Source organism: Camelus bactrianus, chromosome 7 (genome assembly GCF_048773025.1).
Source record: "Camelus bactrianus isolate YW-2024 breed Bactrian camel chromosome 7, ASM4877302v1, whole genome shotgun sequence".
Classification (NCBI taxonomy): domain Eukaryota; kingdom Metazoa; phylum Chordata; class Mammalia; order Artiodactyla; family Camelidae; genus Camelus; species Camelus bactrianus.
In genome coordinates this window covers 79,237,161-79,256,257 of record NC_133545.1, presented here as the reverse complement: position 1 = coordinate 79,256,257, position 19,097 = coordinate 79,237,161, and the positions used below count along the sequence as shown (strand labels likewise).

Genomic DNA, 19,097 nt, shown 5'->3' with positions numbered 1-19,097 from the left:
TAATGTATTAATTGCACCCTTGCTTAGGAGATGCGGTCCTTTTTTCAAGTTTCCCAAATATCAGAGAAGTAAGGAAATAAGATTGATTTGTTTCTCCAACACAAAAATATATGCATCAAGATGAGTGATAGCCTTCAAATAGTCACTTCTACCCTGGTAGGCGGTACTCTGCAATTGACTTGTCAGTTACACGAGAAAAGGAGTCACATTATTTACTTCACTTCTTGCTTTTGAACAAAAAATAAGATGATCCACTGCATTCTTCCACCCTATTCTCAGGCTTGGAAGTAATTGAATTTTTGGCTCTTTTTAAAGATCAAATTTATCTTCAAAGAATCCTGATTTGCTTCTTTGAAGTTAATAAAAGAGATGCCCCACCCATGTCCACAAAGCAGAGCTTTCTAAGCATTTCCATTGCATTGCACAAGGCCACTGCCTCAAGGGACAGTGCTCCTTGGAGAGTGACAGCTAGATATCTGCTAAAAATAATGCACTTTGTCACCTCAGCACACTTTATCCACTAACCTTTATTGAAGGTCTCCTCTCTACTCTGGCCAGGCTCATTCATCACAGACCTTCAGGTGAATGCGATGTCAGTCTGCTCTCCACCAGTTGGAAGTGGTTGGCTCAGAGGGTAAAGTGAAAGGGACCAGAAGCAGCTAAATGAGAGTAATTACCCCACCCACCTGTCACCACTGCTGAAGGGGGTGTAGAGGAGTAGCACCGAGTGACACTAGTTAAATGACAGAGTCATACGGCGCTGTTAGGAGTACCAACCAAGGGTCAGGAGCAGGGCTGGGACTGAGAGAGGTAAGTATGGGTTCAAAATATAAGGAGACCTGATTGGATGGCTGACCCTGCTCGAACATGACCCTGAGAGGGAGGGCCTTCTCACATTGTGTGCCCTCAGTGTCTCATTAGCCTCCCCCTACTCCTGGCACTGGCTGCGGGGCTGATATCAAATTCATTTTTGCCACAGACTTTCTGAGCAATCCTGGACAAGTTAGAGGTTAATCACATGCAATTTCATGTTCCCTACTTGTAAAATGGGAAGATCCCTGACACACCCACATTATGTGTTACTGAGGATCATGGATTATGGATTATATTTTGTAAGCCGTGATCATTTTTTTTAAGTACAGTCAGTTACAATGTGTCAATTGCTGGTGTACAGCACAATGTCCCAGTCATGCATATACGTACATAGATTCATTTTCATATTCTTTTTCATTAAAAGTTATTACAAGATATTGAATACAGTTCCCTGTGCTATACAGAAGAAACTTGTTTTTTTAATCTATTTTTATATATAGTGGCCAACATTTGCAAATCTCAAACTCTCAGATTTATCCCTTCCCACCACCCTCTTTCCCCCGGTAACCATAAGATTGTTTACTATGTCTGTGAGTCTGTTTCTGTTTTGTAGATGAGTTCATAGTGTCCTTTTTTTTTTTCAGATTCCACATATGAGTGATACCACATGGTATTTTTCTTTCTCTTTCTGGCTTGCTTCACTTGGACAATCTCTAGGTCCATCCATGTTGCTGTAAATGGCACTATTTTATTCTTTTTTATGTTGTAATCCATGAACATTTATATTATTATTGTTTTCCTTCTTCTGACTATATCAAATTTAAAGTTACTTAAGGATCTTTTTCTGCAGCAGTTTTCAGTATTAGACGATCTGGGCATAACTGGACCACTGGGGATTTTTTTTTTAAAAAGGACCGGTGTCTGGGCTTTGCCTCAGACTAATGAAACCAGAATCTCTTAGTCTGGGGCCCAGGAATCAGTATATTTTACACTACTTACGTATTAGTTGTTCCTCTTTAACTTAATTTTTAGTGGCTGCCCTGTACATCTTTAACTCATCGTACCTGATTTCAAATAATATCATAGCACTTTATGCACAGTCTGAGGACCTTACAGCAGTGGACTCCAGCTCTTTCCTCTCTTCCTCTATGCTGCTATTGTCATATTTTCCCTTTACATAAGTTACAAAGCCCACAATATAGTGTTTCCGTTTTTGCCTTAGGTTATCAGTTACCTTTTCAAGCAACTAAAAGGAAAAAACCAAAATCTTGTCTACCTTGATTTTTACCATCTCTGATTCTCATTTCTTTGTGCAGCTTCACTTGGTATGAAAATTCTTATTCTGGCAATGGAGTTGTCCCAGCTTTTGTTGGTCTTTTAAAGAAATCTGTATTTCACCCTTACTTTTGGAAGGTATTTTTGCTGGGAATAGAATTCCAAGATTGCTCCTGATTCTTTATTTTTCAGGGCTGAAGAGATGCCACTCCATTGCGTTCTGACTTGCGTAGTTTCTGAAGATTAGTCTTCTCTGATTCTTTTTTTTTAATGTGATAGTATTTTATTTAGTTAGATTTTTTTGGGGGGGGGAGGGTAATTAGGTTTATTTATTTATTTATTCTTAGAGGAGGTACTGGGGATTGAACCCGGGACCTCATGCATACTAGGCATGCGCTCTACCACATGAGCTGTACCCTCCCCCGAGTCTTGTCTGATTCTTGATTTTAAGCAGTTTGGCTATGATAGAGCTGGCTGTGTGTTGTTTGGTATTTACGCCTTTCAGGATTCTGTGAGTTTCTTGGATCTGTACTTTGATGTTTTCCTTACTTAATAGAATTCTCAGCCGTTACGTCTTCAAATGTTTCTTCCGACTCCCCCTCTCATCTCTTTCTGTGACTCCAATTATACTGTTAGATTATATGATATTTAATTGCATTACAGGTCTTGTATGCTCGATTCTGCTTTTTTCTTAACCTTTTTTCTCTGTGTGTATCAATGGAAATAATTTCTCTTGATTTATCTTCAACTGTACTGTTTCTTTTCTCAGCTATTTGAGGTCTAGTGAAGAAATTTCTCCTCTCTGATATATGCTTTTTCAATTTCTAGCATTTCCATTTGATTTCCATTTGGCTATTCAAGTTTCCGTGTATCTACTGAAATTCCCCATCTGTTTGCGTGTTTTGTCTAGCCTTTCCAACTAGACACGTTAACATGTTAGTCATAGTCATTGTACAATCACTGATTGATACTTCCAACATTCGGGTCATGTCTACTTCTGGTTCTGTTGATTGCTTTGTCTTTTCTCCTGGGCTGTTTTTCTGTTTTTAATGTGTGTGTTTCAGACTTTTTGACTGAGTGCCGCCATGTATTGAATAGTGAAGGCTGAAGTGGTATTTGTCTGCAAACGGGCATGCCTTTTTGTCAGGCCATTTAGTGTGAGCGTTCCAATCGATCAAGTTGCAGCTTGAGCTGGACTGGGGTTTTGCTGTTGCTCTTGTCACTTTCAGGGCACTCTGCCTTTCAGATTCCTTGGAATCGGGCTGCTGATACCTTGTGCTTAGAGCCTCACGTCTATTTTGTTCTCAGACCCTGGGGTGAGGTCTAGTTTTTGCCTCTTCTTCGACCCACATAGGGTGGGCCCTTGGATGCCAGAGAGTTTTTCTCAGCGCTCCCACTCGCCGTCGGATTTCAGGTGTCCTTGGATGCCTGCACGGCAGACGGGTCTCTCCTTGCCCTTCCTCCAGGGGTGGGCAGCTGTTGCGTGTTACTCAGTGCCGGACTTTGAGCAGGAGCGAGACTGTTGCATATTTTACTTTCTTGGCCTTTTCTTAAGCAAATTCAGCCTCATATGTGAGGTTGGTCTTGAGCAAGAGCTTCCTGCCCCTGCCCAAGTGAGAACAGACTTTTTCCTGTTACAGGACTCAGATCTTGGGGCCAAGAACCTTTTATTCTCCTCCCCTCTCGGCAGATATTTTTTTCCTACCCTTTTGTGTGTAACAGTTATTTTTGACTGGATCCTAGGGGCCAAAGGGATTCCTAGAGCCAGACTGATTTTGCTTCTATTTCTTCCCTGAAATCGGTGGGTTTCCGCATGGTCTCTGTGGGCAGGAGGATTTGTTGCTTCCTCCTCAAGCTGCTTAAGGCTTTTGCTTTGTAAAGAGAACAGTGTCCGAGGAAATAGGCAGGGCTTTGTCTCTACCCTCTAGTGATCATAGGTCACCTCGTTCTCACCTGCAATGCAAGGGAGTATCTTGTCCCCAGACATTCTCTTAGCATCGTCCCCTGACGGCCCAAGGAAAGAGCTTGCCCATAAATGCAACTTCCCCTTGTGTCTGGGACATTCCGCTATTCCAGACTGACACATTAGCCCATACTAGAGCTTCAACAATTTGTCACAATTTTAGCTGACCTCTTGTCCTCTGGTATGGCGGCCACAACTTTTACCTGTCAAAGGTGAGATGGTTTGAGTGTCTCATCTCTCCCTGGAGGGACTTGTCCCTCTTTGGAATTCAGATTACTTTCTTGCCTTGCCGCTTCATGTCTCTGATACAATCAAGAAAACTCTGCTCTTATAGATTATCCAGATTTTTTTCTTTTTTCTTTTGCATTTTTTTTTATTGAGCTATAGTCATTTTACAAGTTGTGTCAAATTCCAGGGTAGAGCACAATTTTTCAGCTATATGTATGTTCATTGTCACATTTTTTTTTCTGCTGTGAGCTACCACAAGATCTTGTATGTATTTCCCTGTGCTGTGCAGTATAATCTTGTTTATCTGTTCTACATTTTGAAATCCCAGTCTGTCCCTTCCCAACCCCCACCCCCTTGGCAACCAAGTTTGTATTCTATGTCTATGAGTCTGTTTCTGTTTTGTATTTATATATTTTTTTGTTTTTTGTTATTTTTAGATTCCGTATATGAGCGATCTTATATGGTATTTTTCTTTCTCTTTCTGGCTTACTTCACTTAGAGTGACGTTCTCCAGGAACATCCATGTTGCTGCAAATAGTGTTATGTTGTCGGTTTTTATGGCTGAATAGTATTCCATTGCATAAATATACCACTTCTTCTTTATCCAGTCATCTGTTGATGGACATTTAGGCTGTTAGTGTGGGAGTAGCAGGTTTTGCAGCTCTCTGTGTCCTAACTGGAAACAGAAGTCTCTAGGAATCAATACATTTTTAAAGCTCCTCAGATATGACTGATGAACACTTCTAGGGAAAAGGATTTCTTAGGAAATAAATCTGATTTATAGAACTGCTGTTAGTGTCATTGGAATTTAAAAACCAGGTCCTAATATAGTCTGCTACTATCTTCAAAATGGAACAAAGATTTAGAATAGAGGTCTACCTGCTTACCTCAGCCAGTTCTGAAACTTCTCTGGTGTTTGACTGCAAATTCTGCCTTCAGTGCAGCAGGACTGGCTGAATTATTATCAGAAGGGGAGATACCTACCTAGTGGTTTTCACACAGAGGCTCGGAGGCTGTAGCCTAATTTCCAGGGATCGTTTGTCTCCTGAAATTCTGGCTCACCTCCAGCTCCAGTCAGGAGCCTCCGCTGCTCTGGACAAGGAAAACCCTTGGCAATCAGGAGGAGAATCTAGGATCGAGTCTCTTTCTTAGTGCACGTGTCTCCCTGTTGGCAGAATCGCATCGCCAAGCGCAGCAGGAAGCTGGTGGACTACGACAGCGCCCGCCACCACCTGGAGGCTTTGCAGAGCTCCAAGAGGAAGGATGAGAGCCGCATCTCTAAGGTAGGGCCCCTCCCGCTGTCGTCTCCACTCTCCGTGTTCTGGGACCAACAGCGACTTCGCTTTTTACAATGAAATCTTTCCTTTTTCATGGGCATTGGAATCAGGACGGAATTTAAACTGAAACATGGTGCTCGTGGGCTGCTTTCCATAATTTTTAAGTAACAATAAGGGTTTTCAGGTCATTGCAGAGTTCACGTGGGGAACACTGACTCACTCATTTTAATCGTGACAAACTTTCGACCCCAGCAGTACTGCCTGATCAAAAAAATATGAAGTCTGCCCACACTCTTCCCACGGTTGAGGGGGGGGGGGTCCTACCTGATGCCAAAATGCAGATTCAGCTAGAAAATCAAGTTTGAAATTCTCAGACACAACTTGTGATTGAGAGTGCAGTTATGTGCTACAAATTTCATATCATTTATTTTCTTTTAGAAAACCCATTTCAGGAGCTTTTTTTTTTTTTTAAACATGTGTGTCAGTCATTTACTGACAACTCACTGAAGACACCTGCTAACAGTCTGCTTTGTTTCTAGTCTTATCTCCTCCCGTCTCCCTACACACAGCTGCCTGAATGGCCTTCCAGATGGAGTTTCTCCACTACTCTGGTCTTTTACTGGCTCCCGTTGCCTGTAGAAAGAAATTCTCAATTCCTTTGCCTGGCGTGTGCAGCCTTCACAGTTTGGTTACAACTCACCCCTCCATCCTTGTCAACCTTCAAGTCTTCTTTCCCCTCCTGTCCTTCCTCCACACACATATCCTAAGCTAGAGCCTCCCTGACCTACACACCAGTCCCTGAGCAGCCACGATGAGGGGTCCCCTCTGTGCAAGGTCCCAGAGAGGCTAGGCACTATGTTCACCACTTCCCTTACATCGTCTTTCCTTAATACTCCCCACACCTGTGAGGGGGGCAGTGCTCTGTCCGTTTTGTGGGTGAGGTACCTGAGCTGCAGAACGGTGAAGCAACCTGACAAGTCCACACGGTCAGTGAGCTGGAATTCAACCCAAGGAGCCTTTACGTACTGCAGTCCTTTCCCCACCATCTTCTTTAGCCAACAATGTTTGCTAACTCTTCAAGACTCAGTGTCAAGTTAAAATATATCCTTCCCTTTGGAACCTTCTCTGTTCTCTGTGCGTCTCCCCCAGTAGCGTGCTCCATGGCAGCTTATCAGCTCTCTCTTGTAGTGTAATTATTTGGACTTCCCACTAGATGGGGAGTTTCTTGGGGAAGCAGCCACGTCCAGTATCCCGGTCAGAGCAGTGCATGTGACAGGCCGTTAACGCATCTTTGTAGAATGAATGAATCCGCCAGAGACTGTGGAAGCAACCAGACCATTGTAATCAATCTAGTTTCTCTTTTAAAATAAGATTTAGTATTTCACTTTCATTGAAAAAATTCTTGTGGATTTTAACCAGATTTTTCTTTTTCCCCAAATGTTCCCATAAAGCGAATTCTATTTTGTATTAAATGATGCTGGTGTGACTAGAAATCGTGTGTGTTTATGTGATTTTTTTTTTTTAGTGTAAACTTGCTATGTGTCACTTGTAGGCAGAAGAGGAATTTCAGAAAGCACAGAAAGTGTTTGAAGAGTTTAACGTTGACCTACAAGAAGAGTTACCATCGTTATGGTCAAGGTAAAGGTGCTTCTGTACAGGTGATAAAAGGGATGGCAGAGTGTGCCTCTTCCTTTGCAGGGGGTTCGGGGGAAGCGGTGACCAGCTCCCGGGGGAGGCAGGTTTCAGGGCAGTGCAGAGAGGGGAACGTCCTGGCTGGCAGGCGGTGGCCATGGGATGCTCAGCTGTGAGTCCTTTCCACCGTTGCCAAGAACACAGAAACGTCTTAGTAAGGAAATCAAGTTGGTCTTGGCAGCTAACCAGAAGGGACCTGAGGATGCTTCAGAGAAGTCCTTTGGGGAAATGGTGATGTCTCTAAATCCTGTGTTTATGAAGAACTTCTGAAATGAAACTTCCCGAGCAGATAATATCAGAATTCGGAGCCGAGCACTTGTTGTGAATGTATCTCTTACTGCTCGTTTTTCACAAGCCAAGGTTATGGTCAGAATGCGCCCTTCCAGTGGAATGAATGCCAAATTTGTTCAGTCATTGGTTTGTTCATTTGCTTGTTCATTCATTCATTCTTCACTCATTCATTCATGGAATATGTACTGCACGTCTGGTCTATACCAACTACTGTCATATGCCCTGGGCTTGTACTAGTGAACTAGTCGAAGGCAGTCCCCACTTTGAAAGAATCTCTAATTTCATAAACTGGAGAGAATCACTATATTAGATGCATCAGAAATATTGAACTTTTTTTTGGTAAATTAAATCCATCCTGGTTGCTTTAGTTTCCAAGTTCTAAAAAGGAAACAATAAAAATATTAGAAAATTGTAGATGCTTGTTTAGTCATTCTAAATAAGGGATTTCTTTTTAGTACGGTGCCAATTATTTCTCTAAATAATCATTGATGTAAACAAGCTCAGATATGCTTTGTGTCAGGAAAGAGAAGTTAAAGATGAATGGGGATTCTTGTTTTTGCGAAATGTATTCAAGGTTTGGTATGTTTAGGCTGACCCATCCCTCTGGGCAGCCTGAGTCTGTCCTCTCAAGCAGATGTTTGCAGCTGGCGCAGGGCTGGTTGCTCCCCTCTCCTCTCAGTTCCTTCAGCTGTTTCTGTCCGTATCTGCCGACGTTCGATATTTGGTCGTGTATGGTGACTTTAGCATCCATGTGCTGTTTTGAAATCTGCTTCTTTCTCTCACCGGGATGAATGGAGCATATGCTCATTCATCAGTCCTCCGGTGCTTCTCCAGCTGAACTCTCAGTTCCTGGAGCCACTTTCGGCCACCCTCAGGGCAGGCTCCCAGAGCTGGAGAGGCTCTTTGCCGAGTAATTGAATGGGGAATGACTGTCTGGATGACTGGGCTTCTAGAGAAGGGGTCCTGGGTTGCCACTTAGAGTCCCCCAGGGAGACTTCTCTGCAAACAGCACAGTGAGCTCGGTACCTCTGCAGTGTTGTCAGGACACCTGCACGTGCAGTCTCTCCTCTCCCATCCAGCCTCTGTCCTCCTTAGCCTTTCCTCAAATACGGGGCCAAGCCCTCTCCTTTCCCCGGGTCAAACATGGCCACAGGCTGCAAGTAACCATCGCCTGCAAATAAATGCGTGCTTTGTGGTCTGGGAGGTCCTCTGCCCCTGAGCACAGGGCTGCCTCACCCGGCTCTCATCTCTCACGGGACTTACTATTTCCCAAACACACTGCGCCAGGATTTTCTTTATTAATATGTGTGTATGTGTATATACACAGACATATGCATGATTATGTATATTACAGTTGACTCTTGAACAGCTCAGGGGGTTGGGGCACTGCCCCCATACAGGCTAAAATCTAAGTACTGCTACTCCTTCCTCAAAGACAAAGGGATTGATAAGTGTCTCACCCAAGGGCAGGAAACTGAAACAGTTTGGCTGGCGTGAGGACTCAAACCCGAGTGCTTTTGATTCCAGATATTCTGATCTCTTATTCAACACAAAGTTTTCCCCACACTTAGTTAATTTCAAGATTTGTAAAATGAAAATACACATGCTGTATTTATTGGGAAAAATCTGTGTGTAATTGGACCTGCGCAGTTCAAACCTGTGTTGTTCAAGGATAAACTGTATTTTAAATCAATTAAAAGAAAAAGTAGGTGGATTCAGGGACATGTGATCACTATAGATAAAGAACATTAAGTGAAACATTTGCCTTTCTCTGTCTGGCTTATTTCATGTAGCATAATGCCCTCAGGGTCCATACATCTTGTCACAAATGGCAGGGCTTCCCTCTTTTTCAAGGCTGCATAATACTCCATTGTGTCTGTTTACCACATCTTCTTTATCCATCCGTCAGTTGATGGACACTTGGATTGTTTCTATATCTTGGCTATTGTGAATAATGCTGCAGTGAGCATGGGAGTGCAGATATCTCTTTGAGATCCTCTTTCCATTCCCTTCGGATATAGATCCAGAAGTGGGGTTGCTGGATCATGTGGCAATTCTATTTTTTCACTTTTTGAGGAACCTCCATACTGTTTTCCATAGTGGCTGCACCAGCTTACGTTCCCACCAACAGTGCACAAGGTTTCCTTTTTCTCCACATCCTCAGCAACGTTTGTTATCCCCTGTCATTCTGATGGTTCATGTTGTGCTGCATGTTACCATTACATACGGTATCTTTTTTTTTTTTTTAAAGGCAAACGCATAGAAACAGTGTAGAAAAGTGGTTGCCAGGTGCTGGGTGTGGGAGAAGTGGGCAGAGGTCGGTAAGGGTACAGACTTTCCACTCTAATGAATGAGTTTTGAGGACCCAGTGTAAAATATCGTGACTGTAGTTGACAGTGCTGTTATATAATTGAAATCGGCTGATAGAACTTGAATGTTCTCACCAAAAAAGATAAATATGTGAGGTGATGGGTGTTTAACTAGACGGGGGAATTCTTTCACAGTGTATGCCTGTATCAGGTCACCATGATGTACACTTTAAATATCTTACAGTTTTATTTGTGAGTTATACCTCAATAAGGCTGAAAAATAAAAAGGTGAAGGAAACCCAAATAAACTAATCTTATAAAGAAAAAAAAAGATTAAGTGAAGCATGGTAGGAATTTAAGGTACAGGTTAAGCCATAGAAAAAGTAAATCTTATTGGTAGGATGGATTTAGCACGAAACTATTGTTTCATCTCTGAATCTCTAAACTGAACTTCTAGCTTTTATTTTATTAAAATCCTAAACCACCTAATTTATGAGAAAACACAGGAATAACAATATTCATGCTTACACAGATTTCTTGGCAAACATCCCATGCTTTTTTTTTTATTGCATTTTCCTCCTTTTGCATCCAAATATTGTTTCTCCACTTATTAGTTGCATGACCTGGGAAAATAAAACTCTCTGTGCCTCAGTCCTTACTTTCTCTTGATTGAGATTTAGAATCTAATTAACCAATCAAGATTCTGGACTTATTTTTGAGAAGGTCATTGAAAAAAGAGCATGAATTAAATCAAGATAGTCATTTCCTCGGATGGGCTCAGAAGGATTGAATTAATGTAGAGTCCAAAGAGCCTACATTTAGAGCACAGGGAGCTTATACTGGGGATACTGGGCTGAATCCACTGAGCCGACTGGTGTGCTTACCCTTAGGGACCTACAAATGAAGACCGAGGGGACTTTGCTCATGTCATAGGACGCCTCCCCTCCCCGCCCCCCGACCATGACTTTGTTTCACAAACATGGTTGAAGTATTGTGGATGAATAGCAGGTGTTTTGACTTGTTCAGTGAAAGCACACTCTAACTTTAGCTGAAGAACTGTAATTAATTTGTAGGGTTTTCTTTTTATTTCCCTCCATCAAATTTCAGAGTCCAAAGATAGGATACCCAAACCAGACCACTTAAATTTGGTAAAAATTAAGAATAAACTTCTCTATCTCAAAACCTTTACAAGATACCTATCTAAAATACAAATTCTTAGAGCAGTGGTTCCAAAAATGTTCTCTCTGAAGCAGCAGCATGAATATCACCTGGAGCTGGTTAGAAATTCAGATTCTCAGTCCCCACCTCAGACCTACTGAATCGGAAACAAACCTCCAAGTGATCTTGATGCACATTCAAGTGTGAGAACCATTTCTTAAGGTGTTAACCACATTTTAGGGAAGGCTGTGCTCTACACCAGGAGATGCTTTTTTTGTTCACTAACAGATCAGGAAAGGTTGGGCATACTTTGGGTTAAGTAGTTTATTTAATCCAATGCTCTTCAAAATTATGTAAAGGAAACCTGTTTTTAATATATTTCATTGCCATTAAAAATACAGTTATGCTGACCGGTCTTTCCTGTCTTTTCTCTTCTCTTTGTGTCTCTACACGGTAGACGAGTTGGATTTTATGTCAATACGTTCAAAAATGTCTCTAGCCTAGAGGCCAAGTTTCATAAGGAAATTGCAGTGGTGAGTAATGGTGATTATTTTTACTTATGGAACATAAAGAAAATGAACGTTCATTCTGGAAGCAAATGAAGTGGTTCCACATCGTACAAAGAATTTACTCTCCTGCATGTTTCTTTTAACAGTGTGTTATTGCTCTCAGTAATATTTCTACATTTTTGGGTAATGACCACATGGTTCTGTATATCTGGGAAAAGATTTTAGTTTGTGCTCTCATGAGTTGCTGCCTGCTTGTTACAGTCTCAGTGTCTTTTTTTTTTTTTAAGTCAGTTTTTAAAATTGGATTTTTAAGTGAGACTTGAGGCTGAGGAAAAACTGGTCTCCAAAAATTCAAATAGTCAGCAGCTCTCTCATCACTGATGTTTTCTTAGTTCAGCAGGAGAGTGGGATGACTTTATCTCTAATTGAATCAATGTAAACAATAAGATTTTTGTCTTCTGCTCTGTACTCTGATATATATGTATATATAGATGTGTGTGTCTGCGTATGTGTGTGTGTATACATACATTATATATATATATATATAAAGTTTATTTGTGTTTGTGGCCTTACAAATTGGACATCAATTTTAAATTAGACCCTATTCAGAATTTAAATTAGCCTGACCATCCATACTATCCTAAAATTCTTAGCTTTTCAATAAACAATTCCTACCTAGGGGCAATAGTTTGAGTTGGCTGCAGAATGACTTGCAGCTAATAGACAAATGGCCTCTGTTCCCTTAGCTTTGCCACAAACTGTATGAAGTCATGACGAAACTGGGCGACCAGCATGCTGACAAGGCCTTCACCATTCAAGGAGCTCCCAGGTAAGCCATGTTCGTTAGAGCCAAGTTCAACATCATGCATCTTTCAGGCAAGGATTGTTGCAATTTCTGCAGTCTGTACCAGCCTATACTCTGTTACTTACCCTACAAAGATCCAAAACTGAGGAGCCTGTCCATCCATAGGCTGACAGCAGCCTTAGTTCTGTCCTTTTACATTGACTTTTAGCCTTCAGATGTATCTCCATGGGCTTTTGTCATTGTCACAGAAGAGTTGCTGTCAACCTCTCTCTGCTTCCCAGAAATGGTGTTAATTTCTAGTTGTCCACTTGTTACTTTATTTGGAGAAGAGAGGAATTCTCCAGACTCACAACAGTTAGTCCTGATACTTCTTGCTGGTGTTGACACCTCTAATGAATCCATTTGGGGAAAGGAAAGAAGAAGTAGGTGAGACCTCACCACCATCTTACCTCCTAACGTGACCTTGACCCTGCAAGCACTGCATTGCTTGGGTTTTATTGAACATTGGTTTGGCTTTATTTTGAGCATGCCGGTCAGATGTACCAAAGGCCCAGTGACCCGTAGGGGAAGGGTCTACGTGGCCGGGGTTGGGCTTCACACCAGCTTTCTCCTGTGATTTGCACATCCTTTTTATTCCTTCCTTCTCAGACATTATGTGCTCAGGTAATGCAGGGTAGCGAGGCTTGGGTTGGAAGTCAGAAGACCCAGCCTTCAGGTTTACGACTCTGCAATTAACTTGCTTTGTCTTCCTTCAGTAAGTTCAGTAACCTCTCTGGTTAAAGATCTCATTTTTTTAAGTCAATAAAAATCAAAAGGTGCTAATAAACTAAGCATCTTGTAAGGTAATATGAAGTCCTGACAGTCTATACTTACAATTTTAGCATCAATATATACACATGCATTTATAGAAACACATATATACCACACACACACACACACACACACACACACATACACACAGGCACCACCACCTCCATACATTACTGGTTGGATCTCTCTGGAAATAGCAATGTTCTCATTGACACCCTTTGTTCTAGCTTTGTTCTAGCTCATACTAAGTGAGCATTAAGCACACCTTCTTTTTCTGAGGGAAAGAACACTGCCTAAAAATACACACCGAAGGGGTGGACTGCTGTTTCCAATACAGTTATTTCAATGCAGGGCTGGAAACCAAGAAAGACTTGTGATAAGAATATCAAAATGACGTTTGGGTGATGTAGAAATGAAGTGCATGGGAAAAGGTGGCTCCCTTATGCAGAGGTGAAAGGGACAAGCACATCTGGAAGTTTCGATGTTGCTGAGTCAGATAAATTGAAGAGAAAGTGGGGCCACGACCACTTAACAAATGTTCCTCTCGTTTTTTCCAACGTTCCTCGGCAGATCGAGGTGGTGAGTGAGCTCAGTGGCGTCTCCGTTAAGCATAGATGGGGGGCTATGCTTCCCAGCAGAGGTCATGATTGCTGGCACGGCCCCAATCATGCGCTGTGTCCGTGTCCTCTCCAGGGGACCCGTTCCCCCGACCCCTTGAGTATGTAGACCATGCTGCTGTGTACATGCTCATTTTGGGGTGCAGACCGTGTTCCCGCAATCTGTAGTGTTTAGAAATTCTTAGAGAGTAGAATGTGTCCCAAGTGCTGTCTTAGCCATTGCATTTGGGCTGTTTGCGAGCATCCGGCCCAGCGCCGGGAACGTGGTGGCTTCTCAATAAACACTGCGGACTCTCATCCATCACATAATTTGTTTGCACACTTCAACGTGTCTGAGTTGAGTTACTGTTCTCTAAGGTGTAGGAAGGGAAATAACGAATTCGTTTCTGAATGTTATCAGAAAGCACTCCTGCAAAATCTTAATTAACACTATCCTAGGGATGCGTTTTAATATCCAACTTGTAATTTGGGGGGTAGGGTTTTCTATAGATTATGCCATAGCAAGAGTCTCCTATAAATTAAAAGTGAAATTAGTTCCATTAATTCAGCTTATGTTTGGAAGATCCTTGCAGAGCCTGGTTGGCACAGCAGAAAGAACAGGGGTTTGCATTACCAAAGCCTGAATTCAGATCTGTTAAATTGTCCAGTGACATTAGGAATTTTTATTCTCTTCTTGCCCCTTTTACTTACCTGTAAAGTGGGGACAATCGTGCTTGGGTCTGGTGACCTTAGAGATCATTTATGAATGGGGTTTGGTGCAGAGTGGACGATAAATGGTACCCAGTATCCCATCCCCATTAATAATAACCAGAATTAACTGGACCAGGGAGGAGATAACGCACAGAACCTGTTCTGCCTCAGGATTTCTCTGGAAAGGGGGCCCCTGAGAAATAAGTACCATTCCTTAGAAGGCGCCTTGCTTACTCCCTGTGTTCATCTAGTGACTCAGGTCCCCTCCGTATCGCAAAGACCCCATCGCCGCCCGAGGAGCAGTCACCCATCCCGAGCCCGACAGCTAGTCCCAATCACACGCTGGCTCCTGCGTCTCCTGCACCAGCCCGGCCTCGGTCACCCTCACAGGTAGGAAGGGATCACAGGTACTGGGGGACTGGAAGAGCCCACGGTAAGGTGACTCCATCTGGGATAACCCCATGGAGTGGGGACAGTGACTGTGAGTCTCCGACTGGGGAGACTTTGAGGTGTGAGACTTGGGCATTGTGATCATCTCTAAGGAATCAACTTACTTTTCTTACTTGGATTTTGATGTTTCCTCACATACCCTCTGCTTGAGTGTGTTGAGACATCTTTCCACAATCTCAGCTTCCCCAGGCTTGCATGCTCACCTGTTTCATCCTACCTTCTCCAAGAAGCCTCCCTCCTGTAGCACTTTGTAACAGCTGGGCCAAAAACAGCCCAAAAAGGCTATGAATGCATGTCATTTCACGTTTTTTGTGTCACCCGTGGTATATTGCACGTGCATTCAACAGAAGAGTATGGAACAAATGATTGCAAGAAAGAGAATGAGCCAAGCAAAAATAAATACAGAGAAAAATCGCCACCCTTATCGTCCCTACTTTTGGTGAAAATGAAATTCCTATGGGGAAACTTGGAGTCTCCACTTCAAACTTCCTCATGTATGGTTGAAACTAAGGGACGTTGTAAGAAGATAGTGGACAGATCTTAAAGTGCTGACTTTCCAAAATACTGGAAGGCAGGGTGGGATGTGTCCTGTCCGTAGGTGGTCTCACGGATTCCAGTGAAAAGCTTGCTTGATTTTAGTTCTAAAAATTGAATGTATTGCTGAAGCGAGAAATCATTTTCGGTTGACTTCAGAGAAGGTATTTAACTTGAGAGGCAGGTACTTGGCCTGTGACCCTGTATATCACACTTGTGTTGAAAAGGATGGAGCCTTAGAGCCTGAATTTTTCTCCTTGGACCACTGCTTGTCAGAGCTCAAGGGCCACCCAGCAAAGGCTCTTTGCCTCAATCAGGTGGCCTTATATCTCTTTGCAGACCTAAATTTCAATCAGTGATCAATCCCTACGCCCAGCTGTGTTCACATAACGTTTCTGCATGCCTCCCGTGTCGTCTTTGGCTGAATTAACTCCTGTGTGTTTGTGTATGATGCTTTGTAGACCAGGAAAGGGCCTCCTGTCCCACCTCTCCCTAAAGTCACCCCAACAAAGGAACTGCAGCAGGAGAACATCATCAGTTTCTTCGAGGACAACTTTGTTCCGGAGATCAGTGTGACGACACCTTCCCAGGTGAGTGCCCGGTCCAGAGCTGGGATGCCCATGAAAGCACCACGACAGTGGACCCTCGGGGTCAGCTTTAAAGAAGGCGGCAGGTGTTAAGAGCCGACAACATGGTTTCAGCCATCGTTCAGGCTTACGTTCATTCCCTGGTATGTCTGAGTGCTCTCAGATGGGAGATGTACAGTGTATTTGAAAAGACTCATCTTTTCGATTGTTAAAGAGTTGTACATACTTAGTTTAGGAAGTTGGGAAGATACTGAAATGTGTAAAGTGAAGAATTTTAATAATCACTTAAATCCTATCACTCTGACATAGCTACTAATGCCCTTTGATTTTCTTAGTTTTTTTTTTTTCTAGATATTTATCAATTCTGCAGCACAAAACTCAGATTGTATTGTTAGGTATTCCTGACTTTTCTTCTTAGGCTTATTGAGCATTTTTTTCAGGTCATAATATCGACTGGAGTATTCTGTCTGATAGATGAAACCAACCCCTGATTGTGGCCAGAAGTTACTCCCACTTTTTCTGCGACTTCACCGGCTCTTGGGTGAACGTCAATTCATACTAATTCACGTTTGCACCTTTTATTCTTTCTTTCGTGTTGCTCCCTAGTCAAGAATAGGAAAACGAAATTCAACGAGGTGAACATTAAGTCTTTTGACCTCCAGCAGGAGCAAATGTATCCATGCACATCACTTGGCAAATGGAGCCGTCAGCAGTCCCCCTGCTTTCAGAGACACCTGACTGTGCTGTTCCTCCTCCAGCTGCCCTCAGTGGGCTGCACACCTGTCCCAGCTTGGTTGTCCCATTGCCTCAAGAAGAGCCTTGACTTCAAGAGTTGCTCCTAATGCCGTCAAAACCATCTCTTTATTAAGAGGGAACATCCCCAGAGAAGTCACATATGCCAGTACCATTTCCTCCCAGTATTCTCAGGGTCAGAAATAATATTAACATTTTTCAAGGGGTGTAATCACTGAGTATGTCAGTAACAACACTACATACAGCATCCCAGTTGCAATTGCATCCTGTTGGTAATAAGAGAAATAATGTTCTAAAAACAGGGAGCTCAGCAAATAAAATCTCAGAAGCAGTGCAGTGGCAGATGGTAATTTCTCGCCCCTTTTGAGGGTGTTTATGGACAGACACAGTGCTTTTAGATAGTTTTCCTTCTTTGGTTTGTATGAGATGCTAAGTTTGGGAAACTAACTAGGGCTTGGAATGTGTTTAACGGCTCCTTTGAGGAGGGGGAACTGGGTGTCTATCAGTGCATGGACACACTGTATCTGTGGATACGCAGATGCCATCAGGGATAACTGTCTTTGAGCCAAATGAACTTACCCAGCATCCGCCGTGGCCCCAACACCAACTTGAGACGTTTCCATTTCCACGTTAGTATTTCTGGTGGCTCGTTCTCTTTTTTGCTACATCAGATTTGTAAGTGAGAGTGTTTTAGGGTGATAATACCCTCACTCAAGTGGCTTTCACCTGGACCCTCCAGGAACATCCTTTCAATGTCATCACCAATAGAGAACGTGGTCACCTCGAAGCCGTGTGTACTTAGCTGAGGACACCTCTCTATTCAGCAGCAGAGGCCACTGAAGTAGAGAAAATGTGACTAGTTCCAAAGTAAAGATGGGCTTCCAAAGTGTTCCGTCTCTTAAAACGTTTTTCTTTGCGGTTTGCTGGCTCACATGAGGGTCCTTCACAGTGGAGGGGGAAAAAGAATCAAAGCACTTTTTAAAGTTACAGATGCCAGAAGAGGCCCCCTGAGTCCTTTTAAGAGCATTCACTTCTGCTGGTATTGCTGAGTGGGAGTGACAGGCAAGGCCAAGGGCTGGAGGGCAGAGAGAGAGAGGAGGACATGCCTTTTAAAGCAGAAGCGTCTCCAGCCGCGGCTGGAGCAGCAGTGGCTGCCACGCTGACACGATCTGCTGGTGGAGCTGCTGGCCCCGGCATGGCTAGTCCGCATGCCCGACTCCAAGGACAAGCACCTCCCCACTGGTACCTTTTACAGCTTACGGTCAGCCTGCCGGGCGATTCAGAAAGAACTGACCACCAGAGACATTATGGGGTGCATTTTTCAGGTTCAGCTTCATTTGCATTATTTTCTTTTAATTTGGGGAGGAGATAGAAGGGAATTTCTATCATTTTTTGTCTACATATGAGAGGAAACATGGCAGGTGGACCCCAGTGCATAACTTGAAGCACTTGGGGATGAAGCAAGGATTTGTATTTCAGTCTACTTCCTCCCTTATTGAGTGACATAATCTAGTTTTATTTAAAAACTCATCAGTGCTGGATGCTGTCTTTTCCTGGAGCATCTTGACAATTTCCTCGTAGCTGTGCTTCTGTAAATGTCGACGTTACTTCCGCCCTCTTGGGTCTCATCCAGCAGAGGTTCTGATTCTGCAGAGCTGGGGTGGGGACCAAGAGTCTGTATTTCTGCCCGGCCCCCAGGGAATGCTAACCCTGCAGGTCTTGAGATCACACCAAGAGAACCACTGTTCGAGGCCACCAGGAGTTCCATGTGGTACACATTTGTGGCCACGGACAGAATACCACAGAGCAGTCACAGATTTCTTCCAGGAAAATATCCAGCTGAGTCAAACGTATGTCGTGATTGACCGTTTGTAACTGCTTCATTTAAAAACAGCGTGACTTACACTGTTCCATATTTAGGATTGGTGGATTTAACACACGTGTCCATGTATGCTTCTACTTTTAGGTGTGTTGATCAGGTGACATGTCAATCCACATATTACAAGTGATCGGATTGTCTCATCTGGACAATAATGCTCCTGGACATGCACAGAGAAATGATGAAAACCAGAAATAGAAATGCCAGGAGCAAATGAGATGCCAGTTGCAAGAAGGCAGAATATTGGAGACTCAAAAGCTGAGATGTATTTGAAAAGATTTTCTTACAGATACGGATATTTATAGTAATATAGAGTTGTCCACTTGAATTTTATTTTAATATTTGAAAAACATCTAATGAGTCATTTTACATTTAACAAAGAGGCTGATATCCCCAGTTTGCTATTTTTATCATGTGCTTAATGGGGAAAAAAAGCATTTGTGTTAATCCCACCCAG

At 42.9% G+C, this 19,097-nt stretch overlaps 1 protein-coding gene across 4 annotated transcripts in view; it reads left to right on the top strand.

Annotated features, from left to right (window-relative positions):
- AMPH (amphiphysin) overlaps nt 1-19,097 on the top strand; it is a 156,104-nt gene that overhangs the window by 89,792 nt on the left and 47,215 nt on the right. For all 4 annotated transcript variants that reach the window (XM_074367681.1, XM_074367683.1, XM_074367680.1 and 1 more), the window contains exons 6-11: nt 5,455-5,562; nt 7,109-7,194; nt 11,464-11,539; nt 12,262-12,344; nt 14,689-14,827; nt 15,883-16,011. In XM_074367681.1, the coding sequence (XP_074223782.1) occupies nt 5,455-5,562; nt 7,109-7,194; nt 11,464-11,539; nt 12,262-12,344; nt 14,689-14,827; nt 15,883-16,011 (621 nt within the window). The remainder of the gene's footprint in view (nt 1-5,454; nt 5,563-7,108; nt 7,195-11,463; nt 11,540-12,261; nt 12,345-14,688; nt 14,828-15,882; nt 16,012-19,097) is intronic.